At 39.0% G+C, this 17,382-nt stretch overlaps 1 protein-coding gene across 1 annotated transcript in view; it reads right to left on the bottom strand.

The window, feature by feature from the left end:
* Positions 1–2,372: 2,372 nt before the first annotated feature.
* Positions 2,373–17,382, bottom strand: part of LOC137180101 (zinc finger protein GLIS2-like) — a 32,326-nt gene continuing 17,316 nt past the window's right edge. The window contains exons 2-7 of the mRNA XM_067585322.1: positions 14,817–15,002; positions 12,840–13,033; positions 9,973–10,158; positions 8,681–8,814; positions 7,415–7,533; positions 2,373–4,784 (exon numbers count right to left, since the gene is read on the bottom strand). Of these exons, the coding sequence (XP_067441423.1) occupies positions 4,099–4,784; positions 7,415–7,533; positions 8,681–8,814; positions 9,973–10,158; positions 12,840–13,033; positions 14,817–14,979 (1,482 nt within the window). The 5' untranslated portion in view covers positions 14,980–15,002 and the 3' untranslated portion in view covers positions 2,373–4,098. The remainder of the gene's footprint in view (positions 4,785–7,414; positions 7,534–8,680; positions 8,815–9,972; positions 10,159–12,839; positions 13,034–14,816; positions 15,003–17,382) is intronic.

Below are 17,382 nucleotides of genomic sequence, written 5' to 3'. Positions count from 1 at the left end.
AGGCCTTGTTTACACCTAGCATTTACATGTGTCACGGGTGATCCGATCACAAGTGGACAGCTCTAAGTACAGGTGTGAACCCGAGACACATTGAGATCCAATCATATAAACCACATTTCGGATGTGGGCCACATTCATTTAGCAGTGTAAACGCCTGGGCCACATTGAAGGACTATACTCAACTGATTTTCCTGCAGACTCGGCACGGGAATTGCATTGCTGCCTCCTGTGTTCAACTTGTTTGATAACAGGATAAAGAAATGCATTATTATGTTTTTCCGTTTTTCATGTGAATTAAAAGAACGTAATCCACCTCCTGTTTTTTCCCGTTCTCCTAACCCGTTTTTCTCATCAAATCCACAATTAGAATAGAAATTAAACCAAAACCAGAAAATAACTTGTTTACCTCTTGTCTGTCTAAAACAATATTTCAGAAGTTAAACGTTGCTAGATAGTTTCCTCTGTCCTGTCAAGTTGATAACTGCAGTTTTTAGTTTTGCTGCGCTGCTCGATAATGGAGCTCAGGATTTATGAGGAGGACGACTGCTTTACTCCAAACAGTATGAACCTGGACTGTGTTTGTAACAGCTGACCTATTGGATGTGTAGAAGAACACAGAACATTAATTAACATTAGATCCTGACCAATCCTGTCAGCGTGTCAGGAGATTTAAATAATCACTGAAGTTAGGCTGCTGTGCCTCGTGTGTAAATGCGTACAGTGTCTCTGAATGGGGAGACGCAGCTGTGGGGATATCACTGCATGTAATTCTATATTTGTTACACATATATCTTCCGACGCTGCACAAGAGCAAATCAATAGGACGGGTATTTGATTTTTGTGAGGGGTAAAACAATGCGTTATATATTTGTTTATCCTCAAACAAGTTGAACACAGCTTTGGAGGGTAAACGGACCCCCGGTCCTCCCGCCGGTTAGAAACAATTTGGTCTTTGCAAACGGAAATGATGTCCGTGTTTATTTACATAGAGCGGGGAAGTGAGATCCGATCACAAGTGGTCACTCAAGGCGCATGTGGAGACGCATGTTAATGCCAGGTGTAAACAGGGCCTTAGTTAGAAACGGTGAATGTTCAGTAAATATAACTTTGTTTACTTACAAGAAAACTCCACAGTTCACCTTTCACCTATAGCAAGAGTGCTTGATGTACTGTTGCACATACTGCAGGTTAAACTCTTAACAGTGTATCATAAAGATAAAATGCCATTTGGTAAATACTGTGTAGAAGATATCACAGCTAATGAAGAACTGTAAAGTACTTTAATATGTACTTCATATCTGTACATCTCACACCATAGGATAAACTGTCGTGACTTCATCTACCCACAATTTGACAGGCAGCTCTTCAAACATGCAAATATTTAATTACAAGGTGTTACACCAGACAGATGACCAAATCACGTCACTCCAAAATCCAGTGTCCTGTGACTAAACAGCTTTTAAGCTTTTGGCTATGAAATTGTTTATTTTTTACACTGATAAAGATTTAAAGGCTATATAAAAGCCATGGCTGCTCTGCTACCACTCCTTTCTTACATCTCTCAACTATCAAACCAAGGAACCGGTCTAAGCAGGAAGGTTCACACTTTCTTCCACACCTATGATAAAGTTTCTAGGAAACAGAGTCATTCAATACACTGAACATGTTTATCTATCTTCTTGATAGGTGGGGCATTTCTACCTCTGCACACACACACACACACAACGCACGATCACACGATTTTTCTTTTGAACTGTTCCTTTAAAACTACTGAACCTGAACCTGTAGAAATAAAAATCCAGAACCAGCATTTCACAACTAAGAGCCAGCTGAAAGTTAATAAGTGGAAGTTAATAAAAGAAAACAAAACTGAAAAATAGAGACAAAAAAGTAATATTATTTCATCATGTAACTCTAACCTATTGTGAAGTATTTTTTTTATTATTTGTCCACCTTTTATTTTTTTTATCAATCTCTTAAAATTGTTCCATTTTCTCTGTTTTATTTTAAATTTTTCTTGCTTTTCTATATGCAACATCTACATCTATATGCAATTCAAATTGAATAAAAACACAACTTTTATTAAAATGTCAAAAAAAAATACACACAGTATAGGGTGTACTGACTTCAAAACACAACAAGAAAGTGTTTTTTTTCATCTGTTTGTGTTTATTGACATTATGTCATTGTCACGGTCATCAACACTGGTGACGTCCTTGGAAAGTGTTGCAGTGGCCCTGATGTACAAATCACATCTGTTGTCAGTTATTAAAATTCAGTTTTCCAAAATGTAATGAAAACTACATTTATACACTTTACATTTGCGTAAATATTTTTGTATATTGTATGATATATTTCGGTTGAAACACAAGGCACTTGGACACCTTTGAAATACTGATTAGGATAAATCAATGTGCAAACAAGAAATACAAGATAACACAGATACTGGCCACATGTGGCCATTGTCAAACGTCACCCCTTCAAAAATACTTGAGAGACAGTTTTTAAAACAATTGTTTGGCTTCTTCTTGTGTACCTTTTGCATTTTAACATTCATCTGAAGCAAATGTGTACTCATTATTGCCTACTACACACCTTTGTCTACTTGTTCCTACTTGAATGTGTTCCTCAGTCGGTAAAAGGCAGGGCAGATCCTGTTTAGATCTTTGTCTTGGAATGATTAATAGAGCAAGGAGTAGGTAAACTGAAAGCTAAAGAGTAAACTTTAAACCTACATTCATTTGCGTCAACACAGTCGTTTCCTTCTTCTTGCGACTTGAAAAATCACATGGTCAAACATAGCTCTGTGTGCATTATAACCTTTCGTCACACATCGTGGTGTCGTAAAATCTCCCAGACTAATTATGAATCAAGATCTCTCTCTCTCTGTGAGAAAATGGTGGCCACACCAAGATCACTTTACAACTAGTAAATCAGCGAGATAACTGTGTCATATTTTGTTGTCATAATTGTTTTGTTTGCTGTGGGCTTGGAAATGAATGAGCTTATCTGAGATGTACATGTTGCACAATTAGTGATCGATGTCTGAGTCAGACATTGAAGAGTTTTATTACAAACTGTTCTACATGCGTCATGGTATAGTAGGAGACAGCTGTTAAGAAGATAACAACAGTTATCTTCTCAAACACGTCAATATTTTGCGGGTAGTTGTAGTAAAATGATTGGTAGCTTTAACAGTAACCCTTTTTTAAATGCCGGCAGTCATATCATGGGAGAAGAATTATGGATACTTTATATTGGAATTCTTGACTGTCCCTGAAGATGGATGTACTGTGAGTAGCTAATGTTACATTAAATTATTGTGTATGGACTGTGTTTCCCATTGCGCCCCATAATCCAGCTTTCCACCTCCATATTTATTTATGAATAAAAAGTCAGTGGAAGCGGTCAGTGGGGGTTGTCGTACATAAAAACTACAAAATGGTGAGAACACCTGCTCTTTTCATGACCTGGTGTGGTAAATCTAATACAGGTGATTGTCCACTGTGAAATGCTTTTTGACTGTGAAGTCAAGGTGTAGATGAACAGGTCCACCCAAATTTCACGACTTCCAAGGACATGAGAAGTAGGAGTAGAAGTAGAGTAAAACACCTGCAACCCCTTGAAACAACAGGGTAGGATGGAATTTACCATAAAAACCCAACTGTTCACCAAACAGAGACGGATATCTCAAAATCTCAGCCGATAAAAAATAATCTGCATGGCTTTCTTTTTTCTTTTTGTAATATGGGTGAACTGACCCTTTAAAGTTTAAAGACAGCTGAAACATGAATGGTGCAAAATCTTGCTGCAACCCAACACTCAAAGGTCTTGCTTACGTTTCGTACACTCAACACAAAAACAACTGTAATTTTCAGTCTTATAGTCTGTATTTAGTTGTTTCTGGGCTGGAATGACTGAAGTGCTTTTTATGGCTCTGCAGGTGACAGCAACCTTTGATTTCTGACACACACACACGCTCCACAATCACCCATGCATGTCTGTAAACACACACAGCCAGACATACATGCATGCAAACACAGACACAGAAAAACACAAACACACACTCCCTGGTCTACACGTCGCTGAGTGCACATCTTAACTGACAACAGCTGGTTTGAGGAGGAGAGCCCTCGGGGGAACAACCACCCAAGACAAAGGGTCGCTTTGTCTGGGCCCCACCCCTGCAGACAGGTTCAGCACCTCCCCCTCCAGCTCCCCCTCTCCTTCTTCCTCTTCATCCTCACCTTCCACCTCCTTGCCTGCCATCCGCCCCAGACTTCCCAGAGCTCCCAGCCCCAACATTGATGCAGCTGAAAGTCCAAAGTGTAAAAGAGGGGAGTCGGAGAGGCCGAGCGGCCCCATGCCGCCTCCTCCTCCGCCCATGGAGAACAGTGGTGCCCCATGGTGTCCCAGGGCTCTGGCGTGGCAGAAAGCTGAGAGAGGATAAGTGGTCCCCAGACCCCCAAGTAGAGCTGCAGCAGCCCCAGGGATGATAATGTGAGCCCTGCCAACAGACGGCAGATCAGCAGCGCTCTGGTGCCCGGGGAGGCCCAGCCCAGTCCCCAGCCTGCTCGGAGCACCTTGCTCCTGGGCAACAAAATGCCCATGGGCCTTGATGTGCTTGCGTAGCGAGCTGGGATCTGTGTAGCGCTTCAGGCAACCTGCCATCTTGCAGTAGTATGGCTTGTCCACATAGTGGGTGCGGGTGTGCTTGAAGCGGTCGCTAGAGTTGGAGTAACGCTTATTGCAGCCCTCATAGGGGCAGATGTAGGGTTTTTCTCCTAGAGAAAGAAAGAGAGACATGTGATGAGGAAACACAAGGACAAAGCAAGCAAAGGACAAAAGAGTTATCAATGATTTATCATTTGATTACACTATATATAAGAGAACCAGAGAAGGATTGTCTGAACAGGTGTTATTGCAGGCGAATGAGCCACACCGTTACATTATTATCATATAATGACAGTTGAGGAAATAAACCAGGGGAGAGAGATAAGGGGAATGACCTGTAACAAAGGTCAGCTTAACGGTTAGAGGTTAAAGCTCCAAAACAGCTAGATCCTACACTTCCCATAATGCAGCACAATAAGCCTGGTAAATACCCACATCAGACTCCATACCCACAGTTTTTTATGCCCTCTGTTAAAAATTTGTAGTCTCCATTACTAGATTTTAACTTCAGAAATGTTTCTCAAGAGACACAGACAACATTAAAAAACTGCCGAATTGAACAATAACAACACAGAAAACAGATGTGCGTTCAAAGAGTCATTAGTAATGACAACTTCCTACCGCTGCACAAACTACTGCACTGAGATGATATCTGAGAGAGGGAGAGGCTGAACCACTAACAACTGCATGAAATGTTTCCTTTACCAGAACAATACATACCTTTTGTGCCACATCACAGTTCCTGGTACACAGATAAGAGTGACAGGTAACAATCACCGTGAAATATGAGACCAGTCAATGTGGCTGAACACGTCAATGACCATCAATACTGCATTATTTCACAAGGCTTCCTCTATTGTTAGAAAGTTCCTCCACATGCAGCAAAGGTCTCCACCCAGAGTCAAACTGGGAACATGGTTGAACGATGTGGTTTGCATCTTAACTACAAGGCCACCTGATGCCTCAACTAAAAGTGTTTTAAATGAAAATAGTAGCAAATGGAATTGAAGGAAACTAAGATAAAGTCTTTCCATCTGAAATGTTCACAGAAACAAATAAACATGAAGTAAATTCTGATGGTATGGCATATATTTTAGAACCTGGTAAATGTATTTTTCATTTCACTGTGTCTTTAAAGAAAGTACCAGACCTAATCAAGTTGTGCAAAAGTGGAGATACCTCCCATCTCATGCTTGTGGTGAAAACACAGCGATGACATATAACATAGTCATAACAAAGTCGAACAAGAGTCACTGATTTTAACACACAGAGTTTGACAGTTTGTTCCACAGTATCTGTTCCCTTCAAGGCCAAACAGATTTTTTATTTTATCTGCTTAGTAACAAGCCTAGTTTCCACTGTTACACCTTTAAAGTTGCAGTTTGGATGCATCACACTAAATGAGAAATGAATTCAGTAGCCTTTTCCGATAAATAAAGCCACTGTTCACCAGTTATCTGTCAAGACTCAGAAGCTGACAGTTCACCTGAACACGGCCACAGGTCAGTCTGTTGTTGACTTTTTAAACCAAATGCAATAAAAGTGATGAAACTGATAAGCAGCAGTGAAGAGGAGGAAACAGAGAACTGACCCCTGGCAGCACAGAGGGAATTAAACACAAACCACAACATCCATCTTGGCTACAGAATAGTTGGATTTTTCTACTTCAAGGTTCACCTCATGGTCACTCTACGTGACTGCTAAAAAAAACAAAATTCTTTGTCAGCAACAAAAGGGTGAAACCGGATGAGGGTTTTTTTTTTTTTTTTTTTTAACTATTCAGAAGTACAATACATAAAAAGGAACAGGCTCCACCAACTTTACACTCTAAAATCAGTTCACTGATCACAGGGAGGGCTGCTCAGCCTGTGAAAACATTTGTATTGTGGTTCTGGAGGATGTTTTGTAAGACCTGAGAAAATAACTCTTCTAACAGAAAGCCTGCTTTACAAACTGGGGGTATGGAGTTTGAAAGAGGCAGGCATGTACAAGGCAGGGAGGGTCTAATGAAAAACTATTATAGAGTTGCATTATGGGAAATGTATGATCCGATGTGCTTGGAACTTGAACCATAGTAGGAACCAAAAGACAAGATATCCTGGCTTCTGCGGCTTTGATTTTGACGATTCTTTTTAAAATCTCAACCATGTTCACCTTGAGTTGCTGTGTTGATCAAAGGATAAGACCGCTGATACTCTATATATTTGTTATGGTCAAAAACACATGAAAATTCTATTTTTTCATATTTTCTGACTTCCCTAACCTGTCTGTGGTACTGAGGACATAAATCTCTAAAAACAAGTCTTACATAATTTGCTCTCAAATATAAAGTTTCTTTTTTTTTTTTTTTTTTTTAAAAAAGTAATTACGGTTATTCTCTAAAACAGCTGCAGTTTTTAGCAAACATTACTCGAACATACTGCATTTGTTTGGAACTATTTTCAGCTGCAGATTTGGTGCTCCTGTGAGTATTTACAGCAGCAGGACAAATAAACTACAGCGGCCATGTTCACTGTAATAAAAGAACATGTCGCCAGTGGAACAGTGTAGCAAATTTACATGTTTTTAATAGATTTGGACAACAAAGGAGCTCAATGGCACAAAGGAATATCAGGCTGTTAGTACAATTAATTCATTGTTGATTTTAGTCTTTTCACTGGATTTGTTGGCAAAAACAAAAATATAGACTGTTACCACACTTTAAATTTGTCTTGTTGCATTTTTTTCATTATGAACTTGCCTGTGTGTGAGCGGGTGTGTATCTTCAGGTTCTCCAGACGTGAGAAACTCTTGTTGCAGGTGGGACAATGGTGCGGCTTCTCATTGGTGTGCGTGCGGATGTGAATCAGCATTTTATACCTATAAGAGATAAAACAAATTATGTTGACAGCACACACACACACACACACACACACACAAATATGTACATTTCAATCAGCTGTGTCAGCATGCAAAGTTGCAAAAACGATATCATCATATATACTGTACAAGGCCATGTAAGGTTATGATCCAGTCAAACAGCCCGTTTCAGTTGAAGCTGTGACCTTACTTAACTCTCATCTCATTATAAACAAACACTCTTCCATCTAGTGTGTCTACTGTTTGAGCGCTGCAGATCACATTGCCTGGGACTTTGTTCATCAGGAAACTATTTTTGGGTTGCTTTGGATGCAGCTTTTCATGGGACAGAAGTAATAAGCATATGATGTGTGTGTTTCAATTCATAATCAGATGTCCAAATGTCCTGCCACTGCTGTTTCTTGCCTTATGTTGCTACAGTGGCTCTTTTCTCTCCACATTCTTAAAACTATTTAAAACAAACTGGTGGGTCAAACTGGATCTCAAGGTGTTAGTATGACTCCCTTATAGTGCTGAAATTTAAAAATATTAATTTGTAAATTAGAGTAATTCACCACTCAGTTATTTTTTAAATCGTGTATCAAGTAAAAAAGCCTTTCAAATGTAAGGATGTGCTTTCTGGTCGATATTTCATATCAATTTAAACTAATTATGCTTCTGGGTTTTTTTTTTACTTTTAATCTGGAAAAATGTATAATTTCAAGCAAAAATCCTTTTGGCACTTATGACATTTTATGAGCTAAATGATTTATGATTTATTCAAAAAAACTAGTAAACTATAATTGATTAACATAACTCATTAGTTGCACCCTTATTCACTTGTGTAATTGCCTTTATGACTGTGATGTACAGTAGTGACATTCTTAAAAAAAACACTTAAATGTACAATTTTTAACAACACTACAATCTACAGTTTCAAACATTTACTTCAAATTAGACATAACAATTAAAAACTATGATTTTTTTCAACCCAATATTGTTACACAACCATTTACTGATAAAAGTTCAAACACAACACAAGCTGGTTGTTATATGGTACACAGTTCGTGAGAGTTGCATCACACCAATCCCAAGCAGGATGTTTGCAGTAAATTATCTGACATGTTGCATAAAATATATTGGCATTTCAGTAACAGGATGAGCGTACCTGGCATTGAAGCCCCTTCCGTTCCGAGCACAGCCCTCCCACTGGCAGCAGTACCCGGAATCCTTTTCAGGCTTGACGTGGAAGTCGTTGATGTGATCCACCAAGTCCTGAAGCGAGTCAAACAGCAGGTGGCACTGCAGGACAGAGAAGGAGAGGGTGATCAGTCACTGACTGAATCCAAAACTGTGCAATTGCTTCAAATGCAGTGAAAGGAAGTTGATGTTTTTGCACAGTTTCTTCCACGTTCCATTTTATACAAACTTCATGATTCATCGTTTACTGAAATCATGGTTTTACATTTTCCACTTGATTTAATTTTTTCCACTCCACAATAGCGTGAACCTTTCAGCTCTTCTCCACTTTTTCTCATAATGTATTCTTATATGCTTTAATCAAGTCTTAACAAATGTCACATCAGTAATCTCATTGGGTTTTGTTTTATTAAAAAAAAACAGGTTCATAAGTACTCTGACCTGATTGAGACACTGAGGTCATAATTTTCATGAAACCATTAAAATCACTTGATAATATCTTAATACGCTGTCAATTAAGACCTTGTTTTATGCTATTGAATGCTTTTTGCTCACTTTTGGTTTATTTACAACTTATTGCAACTTTCCATGCATACAGACTGTCTAAGAATGTAATACTTTTGTTTTTAAATTGATAAGCAACTTGCATTGATTAATCATTTAGTCTTTAAAATCTAAGAATATACTGTAAAATGCTCATCATAAGTTCCCTGAGCTCTGAGTCAACCAATAATCTAAAACCCCAAAATAATCAATTTACCAATAATAATAAAATAGAAAAAAGCAGCAAATCCTCACGTCATGCAAGACTGTGAATGTTTGGCTTTTTCTGCCTGATAATTTACCTAAAAGATTAGTTGACAATACATTTTAAGCACCAACTTCTTGTATTGTATACTCTAGTTATATTTATCCTATACCTCTCTTTTTCCTGACTGCCAGCTGTGATTACATTTTGCTCTCAGCACCACCTAGTGGTCAGAGTAATAGTTGCAGTGTTTTTCACCCAACCCCTTATTATAGGATAGATTCAGTGAGCTTGTTGTTAATTGATGTGGATCGATTGCTCAACCGAGACTATTTACACTGTAGTTTTTTTTTTGTGTAAAATCATCATAAAGCATATCTGATGAAGCCTGTGGTGAAACATGCTGTTCTCACAGTTGCACTTGTGATTTAATTAACATAAACATGTGAAGAATATTGACACAAGCATCTCATTTTGCAATGATTTACTTTTGTTTTCATAATTATATTTACCTTCATCCAACGGCAGGCCAGCTGACCATCCAATGAGGGCTCCGGTGAAACTTGCTTCTCTCTGTTCTGACCGATGAACATGGAGGAGGGAAAGCTGTATCCCTTAGGTGGGCTTGCAATCGGCAGGTAAAACGGATAACCCTGAGGCGAAGCTCCGCCCTCTACCCCTCGATGACGAGCTGGTTCCTGAAAGAGAGGAGAATGGAGAGAAAGGTCACAGAGAGGTCACTGCAAAGGAAGGAAGATCTCAACACTGAAACATGGAGGCGGAAATCCATCTGCATTAAGTTATTCAAAATTAAGTTAACATTCTGCATTTATCTCACAATTTTGCTTAAGATTTGGTTGATAAATTTGTCTGATGCACCTTGTAGTTCAATGAAGCATTTACATATGTTATAGGTTATTCTTTTAAGTTTCTGTGTGTGGCTGTCATTGCATGCCTATCTAAACCAGTGACTCCCAACTTGGGGGTCGAGACCCCATAAAGGAGTTCACAGATGATTACTGTACAAGGATAATAAAGAACTAGATGTTTCTCTAAAACAAAGTGATATTTTTTTTAATTTTTGTCTAATTTATTGCTTTTTTCTTGTGAAATACATACATAAGCTGTTAAGGGCCCTAAAAATTGTTCAAATGAAAAAGTCATAGAAGAAGAACCGCAGCTGAACCGCTCTCACTTCTTGTCATGAAGGGTCACAAGTAGACCTTACTTAATTTTAATGGTCCACAAGCTAAAAAGGCTGGGAACCACTGATCTAAACAATGATGGTAAAATGTTTAAATAATTAAATTTAAATAACTTTAAATTGGAATGAAGACACTAAGTTTGGACAGATGTGGTTATACTGTTTTAACTTGTTTCTGAAAAGTCAGATAACATCCATATATATTAAGCACATAATACTAAAAGGATAACATTGGGATAGCGGTACATTTTAATTTATATATCCAAGGTTCCACCCTGAAAAGTGAGAAAATGACTGGGCCATGAATTGAACCCTGTGGTACCTCACATTTCACCTTATTGAAACAAATAACTTGTCAGTGATAAGGGGAGAAGGTAATAGAATAAAATTTGATGATTTCTGCTGTGGAATCTGCTGCCTCTGCTCTGGAAATATTACCAGTTTGTTTATTTTACTCTGAGCACTTTCACTGTTGCGAGAGCTTTGTGATCAGTTTAATATTGTCAAAATTGTTGTTTAAAATGCTACATTGTTTGGCTAAATACTTCTGTCTGTGGTAAGAAAAAACAACTTGTTCTATATTTATGCATAATGAAATCAAGGTATTTAAAGAGGGTTTGAAGTCTTGCATGTTTTAAATCAGACGGGAGATCCACACTGGTCAGCTAAGTGAATAATTATGGACAAAAAGCTGCTGCTAAACATTTCAAAGACATATTTGAAGAACCTAATAAGTACATCTGTGAGGACATAATGAATGCTTCTCACAGTCCACTTTAAATGCTTAAGACAATTTCAAAAAAACATACTTTTTGAGGTAAAAGATGAATCTAGGCCAAGAGGGGGAGAGATTTAATGTCTGTGCTCCAACAAAGAAGCTGAGTGTTTGATGTTTTACCATTCAAGCACGGCTAGAATTTGATTTAGACAGAGTCACTGGACGGCTGTGTGCTGTGTGCAGACACTGCCGCAACAAATTAGATTCACTCCCAGGATCCCAATTCAATTCAATCCTGTTGAAGAAGAGTGGAGCACATTTAGCCCCAATCAGTCACCGGCTGGATTATTCTGAGAAGACTGTGGCCATGCTTCTGCACAAGATTAACTGATTACATGAAGGCACACACCTACAGTGTGTTGCCCTACAGTGCGTACCGGTTTTCAGAAATCTATTTAAAATGTAAGATCTACCACAATGTAATGAAAAGAGAGGAGAGTGTTGGTGTTATAAATGTATAGTGTTTTAATCGTCAGGAACTAATTAAAACAAGACAGAAACACATCACACAACACATGCAAAGCAATGAAATGGGGAATATTAATGTTAATAGAAATAAGGAGTGAATAAGACAACACAGTGCTGTGTTTTTAGCCAAGAACTGAAACAAGCAGACACACATATATAAAAAGCCCAGACACCACATAAAATACATCAATCTCTCTAAAAGCAAAGCACAATAAAAGATACACATGCAGGTACATGAGGACAGACTGGTGACTGCAACCCAGTGATACTGCATGTGACAGCTGAAAGCAAGGCACACAACACAGTTTTAGGCAACACATTTTTCTTAGATGGAAAATTTTCAGATATCCTGTAAATATGTATATATATTGACAGTTATCAAGTATTTGTAATGCACTTTTTGCAAAATTTGTGCATGCATTGAGGGTGTCACAGTGGCCTAAGCAGGGTAAGATGTGTAGCACGTAACTGCAACATCCCTGGTTTAAACTGAGCGAGGATCTTGTATTGCATGTTCAAATCAGGAGCCAGTGTCACCAAATTTGAGGATGTGCAAAATGCAATTTGCAACATGAGATAATTTCCTTTCCAGTTAATTTTGACACATTTTCAATCACAACTTGTGAACTCTGCATGATCATGTCAGAAACCTGTAGGACTTGCAAATTTATAATGCAATTTGCGAGCAACAGCTACATGTGAAACTTGACATTGACTTGTGTAAAATGGGCCCCAGGTCTCTTTGTTATCAGATCTTCAAGCTATTTGTGTGCTCAGAGCTGCTCATCCCTCCAGCTGGAGAGCAATGGGAATTCAGTGTTAAGAATCCAATCTCAGAATCGACTTTGAAACATCAGTTGTCACTGTCATATCTGATGGTAATGTGTGCGTGCAAAATGTAACTTTTGTATGCAAACGCCTGGACTCACCCGTGAGAAGAGATGTGGCTGGGGGCTGCTGCTGCTGTGAGGAGACTCCAGAGGTGAAGAAGGGGAGGGGGAGGAGGGGGAGGAAGGGGACGGGGACAAGGAGGAGGTGTGGCGGGAGGAGGGGGACAGGCTGAGGTCCATGGCCGGAGGGGTGAAACAGGACCCGTGTCGTTCATGAGAGGAGGATTGGGAATCTACAGTAAAGTATAGAGTAGAGTTACAACGGGATGATGTTTGGTTTGTCAGACTGAAGGAAGATATTTCTGCATGTGTAGTTTCTGACACTTTCCATATAATGGCTTATTAGCAATGTTGAATTCTAGTTACTGCACGTAGCTTAGCTTAGTTTAGTTAGCTTATACCTGAGGTTACAGTTGCTCTTAGTTTACGTTTGGACATTTTAACCAACATTTTGTGAACATATTTTGCACAAAACTTATGAAGAGCCTCAAGCCGTTATTACAGTTTGGGTGAAAAAGGGAAAGAAGATGAAGAAAACACGGTGTGTTTGCTGTTACAACCACCGGTACCTCCTTTGATTCATGTTGAAATCAAGGAAAACAGAGTTAGAAGAAAAAATTCACTAATATGTGTTTTCATTTGTCTTTTTGGATTTTATCAAGTCATAAGTCCTTTGAATCAAAAACAAGTTAACATTTTTCACTGTCACCTGGAGTTGCTTAGAGCTCCATTAAATCCTGTCAGAATTCCAAACTTGATTAACTGTTAACAAACGGCTCCTGTGATATTGCCGCCTGAGCTGTTGATAAGTGTAATGCAAATTACAAACAATCCAGCCTTAGAACATCTTATTCAACAGTATGTCATGTGGTTGCATGCCAATTCTAAAAAAAGACATATTATTGTGTGTTGTTTAGCTTGGCCAGGTGTCTGCAGTTAGTTCAGACAAATTATTTTTTAGACAGCAGGAACAACAGCTAAAACGTTGGGAAAATGACATTATATAGCATTGGTGAGTATCGTGTATATGGGTGAAGTTAGAGTGTGCTGGTTAGTTTTCACGAGATCTGTCTGGGGCCTCAACTTCTAGTAGCAAAGTGCTGTAGTGAATAGGCTGCTCATTGACTTAAACAGTAAACCAGAAAGACCAATTTCATTGAATGTGCAGAGGCTAGTCAAACAGTAGCTAGCTTGGAGGTGACGTCAGCACTTCAACTCTCTATAAACTTTTATGGGTAAATTGTGTAACTGACCAAGCAACTAATTCCAGTTCATTATTATTTTCCTATTTGCTCTTGTTTGCTCCTCAATAAACTCTTTAGAAATGTAGTTCTTTAGCTGTAGATGATACGTTCTTCACCAGATAATCCCAAACTTTGTCTGGATGGGTTAGTTTAGTAAGTAAACAGTTTTCTAGTAAAGCTGGTGGTGGTGCTGTTGGGAATCATACTGTTGGGAAAATACTTCAAGGACTCCTGGTGCCTCCATTTGGGAAAGTTAGCAGAGCTATATGTAACTACACAATATAGTGCGAAATCACCCTAACAAAACAACACAACAATCAAACAACAACAAAACACAACGAGTAGACTATATCAGTCATACATACACTTTGGACACTCTACATAATACTGAGCTCTTGGACTACACCAAGGACGAAGGTATACAGTCCATTCGGACTCTCATAGAGGACGTGTTGTGGTTTTCTTTGAGGTCACCTCATGTCAGTGTCACGCTCCTCTTGTTATGAGAAACACCGACAAATCTGGGGACAATGTATGTCTATTTGAGGACTGAAGAGAGCTACCATTCATGGGATTTACAATATTGAGTTACTGGGAAAGTGAGAACATAGAATCCACTTATTATACTATTGCATTATCAGAGTGATATGCTTAATCACTGCAACGTGGCATCAGCAAAGGCATGTCCTTGTGTATTCGAGAGAGAGGAGAAACGATGGAGACTTTGTCGATATGTCTGTCGACGAGAATACGCTCTCCTTCGAACTCTTACCTGGAGAGGAGGGTGGAGACGGAAAGGTTGTATATATCAGGCGTGGTCGTGTGGCGCTGAGAGGGGCACAGATAGAAGAAGAAGTCCTCTTCCCTAATCTCACTGGACCATCTATCCGACCTGAGGGAAGCTTCAAGTCCAACGGCTCGTCCAATGACAACATGGCTTCTGGTTGCTCAAGCCCACCTGGGGAGAGAAAAACAGGTTGACTGGCTGACCACATAAGTATCCAGTTCCAATTTAGTGTTCAGTGTATCGAAACAAAAACAATCCTTGAAATGTTTTTGTAAAAAAGCTATTATGAAATATTTGGATTACTGCAGAAGTTTCGCACAAATGCCTTCAGCTATTAAATTTAACATCTTTGCAAGGCATGGCAATATCAGTGATTTTTTTTTTCTTTTTTGGATTCATACTTAAACCTGATTTGTTTTTGTTTGTTCTGTCATTTGGCAGCATGTAAACACAACATTGACACACTGTCACCTCATAAAGCAAACCGCTGCCTATTCACACATCCACCAGACGTGGAGCAACATCAAAATCCATTCGTATTTCTGGCCACCTGATGAATGTAAGTCCAACAGTCACTCTTCTTTTAGCTTTGTTTTTGGTCTCCAACAACTCCTGAGGGAAATATCTGACTATTTAGCAGTTAAATACTCAACTATGTTCAACAGCTAGTCACTAACTCTCTGTCATTTGGTGCTAGGCACGTAGTGTACAGTGTGCTTCTCAGAGCTTGAAAACAGCTTCATGCTGTGTATGAAAACCACACTGGTGAGAGTGAATCAAAACAGTAAAGATGTGGGCCATAAAACCATAACAATGAACTGAATGACACTAAAACACAAAGGACTGCAGGCTTTTAGGAGTTTATATAAAAGTAATCTTCTTCTTCTCTATGCCTCCCTTCCAAACTTCTTCAAATACTCTCTCACTCTCTGAGAGGGATCCACAGTTCTCTTGTGGTTGTTAACCACTAGAGGAAGTACCTCCCCGCCCTCACAGTGAGCTGTCAGTCAAAACACACGTCTGCTACCTAGAGAGCAAAACAACCTCATGAACAGTCTGCCACAGTGACTGCTGACAAATCAGGATATTAAATTATTTTTGCACCAATCTGCCACTGACATCAGTGTAAAGCGGAGGGAGAGTTGAAGCGATGGCAAAGCAGAACGTCTGTGTGAGGAAAACACTTGGTCACAGCCAGCTGTATTTAAATCTCCTCTATAAAAAATGTCTAGACAACTTTCATTTTAGTCATTTGCTGATCACTCTCACTTTTGAATTATTGTGTAATCTTCAGAGGAACATTAGTCACTTCTAGGGGCGGATTCCTTGGAGATCTTATCAAACTACTATGCAAGTATTGCGGTTTATACCCAAAGTGAAGCATATGAAAAACAGCCAGTGTAGTTGCTTTAGTGAACATGATACGTGGTTTTACATCGTCTGAAAATACACAGCTTCAGATCCAACTTCCAACTTTTCTACTTTATTGTTTCAAGGGAAAAATTGTCTTTCAGTCAGCACACAAAGACTTAAAGACACACATAAAACATCATATATTACCTAAAAAACATAATACAAATATGTAAAACAAACGCTACAACTGCCACACAAGCTCACATGAGACGACGTGCACCAAATGACATCATAATGTACATTTGGGATTCAAATTATTTTGTATTCATGCACTTTTAAATCTTCAGCAGATGCTTTGATTAATATTACCAGTCATCTTAATCATGATGTATGAAATCAATCTGATCAAACGATTCATAAGTGTGTTGAGGTGAGTTGGGAATGTGCAGATACAAGAAAGAATTAGAAATACTTGCATCCTGTGCCTACGTCCCATAACCCATCACATATATCACAATCACAATCGTAAGTTTGTTTAATCTAGAAAGAGGAGGAGTTTTCTTTTTTTCTACTGATCAAAATGGAAAATAAAATTATAACTTCGAAGCAGCTGTTGTTCGGTGCCAGTTTATGTCTTTACAGATCATTTAGTCAATCTGAGAATGATAGCAGATTCCAATCCTGTGTTTTGAATTTTAGTTGTTGCTCAGTTCCTGAGGGAAAACCTCTGCAAACCATTATGATGTGGATATGTTATTGCGATCCTCTACATTTCTGTGGTCCAGCTTCACTGAGGGGCCAAACGAGAGTTTGCAGTAGTTTTCCACCCATAGCGGTATGATACTCTGGTGAAGCATGGGACAAAAAGTTACCCTGGTCCATGACTCAACTCGTGAGTTCTTGTAACTGAATGACTCAAGACCTAGATATCTGCATCAAAGAAAAAAAAATCTCACAGGAGGAAACCAAAAGGGGAAAAACTCTGCAGTGAAATGGACCAAACCTGCAGGGAAATGCTCGACATCTGCTGGGAAAGTTGACACAGCACACGCCCTCAGTTTTTCAGTAACACTCTGCTCCCCACTCACACTGTTATACAAGATTCACACCTGAGAATGTCCTCCTTCATCAGTTTGTTTTAAAGTTATCTGTGCAACTGCGATATCTGCTCCGATTACCATCACTCACATGATCTTAA

This window comes from Thunnus thynnus, chromosome 3, assembly GCF_963924715.1.
Source record: "Thunnus thynnus chromosome 3, fThuThy2.1, whole genome shotgun sequence".
Classification (NCBI taxonomy): domain Eukaryota; kingdom Metazoa; phylum Chordata; class Actinopteri; order Scombriformes; family Scombridae; genus Thunnus; species Thunnus thynnus.
The sequence above is the reverse complement of the archived record's forward strand: the minus strand, read 5'-3'. Positions and strand labels throughout refer to the sequence as shown.